The sequence below is a fragment of the Antrostomus carolinensis genome, unplaced genomic scaffold (assembly GCF_000700745.2).
Source record: "Antrostomus carolinensis isolate BGI_N321 unplaced genomic scaffold, ASM70074v2 scaffold15435, whole genome shotgun sequence".
In the NCBI taxonomy this organism is placed as follows: domain Eukaryota; kingdom Metazoa; phylum Chordata; class Aves; order Caprimulgiformes; family Caprimulgidae; genus Antrostomus; species Antrostomus carolinensis.
Genome location: NW_010314504.1, coordinates 53,860 through 55,941, shown reverse-complemented (window position 1 = coordinate 55,941; position 2,082 = coordinate 53,860). Strand labels below are relative to the sequence as shown.

At 46.2% G+C, this 2,082-nt stretch overlaps 1 protein-coding gene across 1 annotated transcript in view; it reads left to right on the top strand.

Moving 5' to 3' along the window:
* The first annotated feature begins 245 nt into the window (after positions 1-245).
* Positions 246-2,082, top strand: part of LOC104524710 (regulator of telomere elongation helicase 1) — a 46,457-nt gene continuing 44,620 nt past the window's right edge. The window contains 2 exon segments of the mRNA XM_029084888.1: positions 246-347; positions 1,970-2,082. The exon segment at positions 1,970-2,082 is cut by the window's right edge and continues 67 nt beyond it. Of these exon segments, the coding sequence (XP_028940721.1) occupies positions 246-347; positions 1,970-2,082 (215 nt within the window).

Here is a 2,082-nt window from a genome sequence, read left to right as displayed (position 1 = left end):
CTGCTCCATCCCCATCGCCGCGGGCGGGTCCCGAGTGCCCGTGAAGCTCCTGCCCGGGCTGCGTTGCGGGTCCGCTGGGAACGTCCCGTCCCGTCCCGAAATGCGAAGCAAACCCCGTGAATTTCGGTATTTCGTCGTGTAAATAAACCTGCCCCGGTTCCGGTTGGTCGCTGTGTGTGACACCGGCGGGGCAGCCGCCTCCCGGGGCTCATGGCGGGGTTTTTTTTTGGTACTTGTCGGGAAACATGCCCAGGATAACGCTGAACGGCGTCACGGTGGATTTCCCCTTCCAGCCCTACCAGTGCCAGGAAGCCTACATGGCCAAGGTGCTGGAGTGTCTGCAGAAGGTCAGTGCCTCGCTGCCTGCAGCCCTTTGGCTCCATTTGCTGCAGTTTTATTTCTACCTAATAAAGGACTTTTCTAAGAAGATGTTGTCAGGAGTCAAGTTTACTTTTTGTTGTCCGTATCCCACCTATTTACAAATCTTCTCTGACTTGGCTTTATTTATACTTTTATTTTAATATGTAGCTGTTGAAACCCCAGCAATGTGCTGGTGACTGTCAGTAGAGATGTAAACAGGGTGTTTCTGCCTAATTTAGGAGAAGAAAGAAAAGCAGAGTAAGTATTCCTTGTGCTCGTGCAGTCTGTCCTTGGATATCTGGGGTTTGCTTTTGTACTCTTAGCCCTTGGACTGTTAGTATAATTTTTCATTTTATCTATGATAGGATAAATTTACTGAATGAAAGTCAAATAAGAAAATGTATTTTACAGTAATTATCTTTGTTCTGGAGTTAGTTAACACATCTCTGTCATGTTAACATTAGAACTAGTCCAGAGAAGGGCCACCAGGATGATCCAAGGGCTGGAGCACCTCTCCTATGAGGGCAGGCTGAGAGAGTTGGGGCTGTTCAGCCTGGAGAAGAGAAGGCTCCGGGGAGATCTTATAGCGGCCTCCCAGTACCTGAAGGGGCTACAAGAAAGCTGGGGAAGGACTTTTCATAAGGGCAACTAATGACAAAACAAGGGGAAATGGGTTTAAGCTGAAAGAGGGGAGGTTTAGATGAGATATTGGGAAGAAGTTCTTCCCTGTGAGGGTGGTGAGACACTGGAACAGGTTGCCCAAGGAAGTTGTGGCTGCTCCTCCCTGGAAGTGTTCAAGGCCAGGTTGGATGAGGCTTTGAGCAACCTGGTCTAGTGGAAGGTGTCCCTGCTGCTGGCAGGGGGGTTGGGACTGGATGAGCTTTAAGGTCCCTTCCAATCCAAACCATTCTATGATTCTATCCCTGGGAGATCAAACAAGCTCAGTGTGGAAGCTTTGGCTTTCCGCCTGCCTCAGCATTCCTCCATCTCCCGGGCAGTGCCTGGGTCCCTGCTTGGCACCTCCTTGTTTTAAAGTAAAAGTGTTGTAAGCCTGTTATCTATAGAAATTCTTGCAGTACAGTCAAACACGAATTGTCACAGCAATGCAAGCTCAGCTGCTTGTTTTTCTATGACTTGCACTTTAAAATTGTAACATCCAGCAGCAGGAGTAGGTGTTTGCAAAATTTTCTGCCTGAACTATGATGTGGGATGGAGTCTGAATTCTGAAGGAGGCTGGCAATCTGTAATCTGCGAATCACTTTGTTTTGGTTTGTTTTGGGTTTTTTTTGCAATACCTTCTAATATTTTCGTGTGTTTTATGCTGAAATGTGATGCATTCTGGTTGCTTTAAGAGTGGAGAATTCCTCTGCTAAGTAAAGGGTAATGTCTGGCTCTGTTTTTTAGACTGAGGCTCCTTAAATTGATTAGAGGGTCCTACAGGTTGTGCATTTATAACCTTATGTGTGTGTTTCTGTTGTATGACATAGTTTACCAGGTAGTAATTGTTTTTTTACTGAGGAAATGCAGTACTACACAAAGACCTGTTCTATTTGAATCTCCACATTACTCATTTTTCCTCCTTTTTTCCTGTTATTTCTCTTCAATAAAGAAGGTAAATGGCATTTTGGAGAGCCCTACAGGCACAGGAAAGACTCTCTGCCTGCTGTGTTCCACTCTGGCTTGGAGGGAGCACTTTAAAGACACTATCTCAGCACGTAAGAT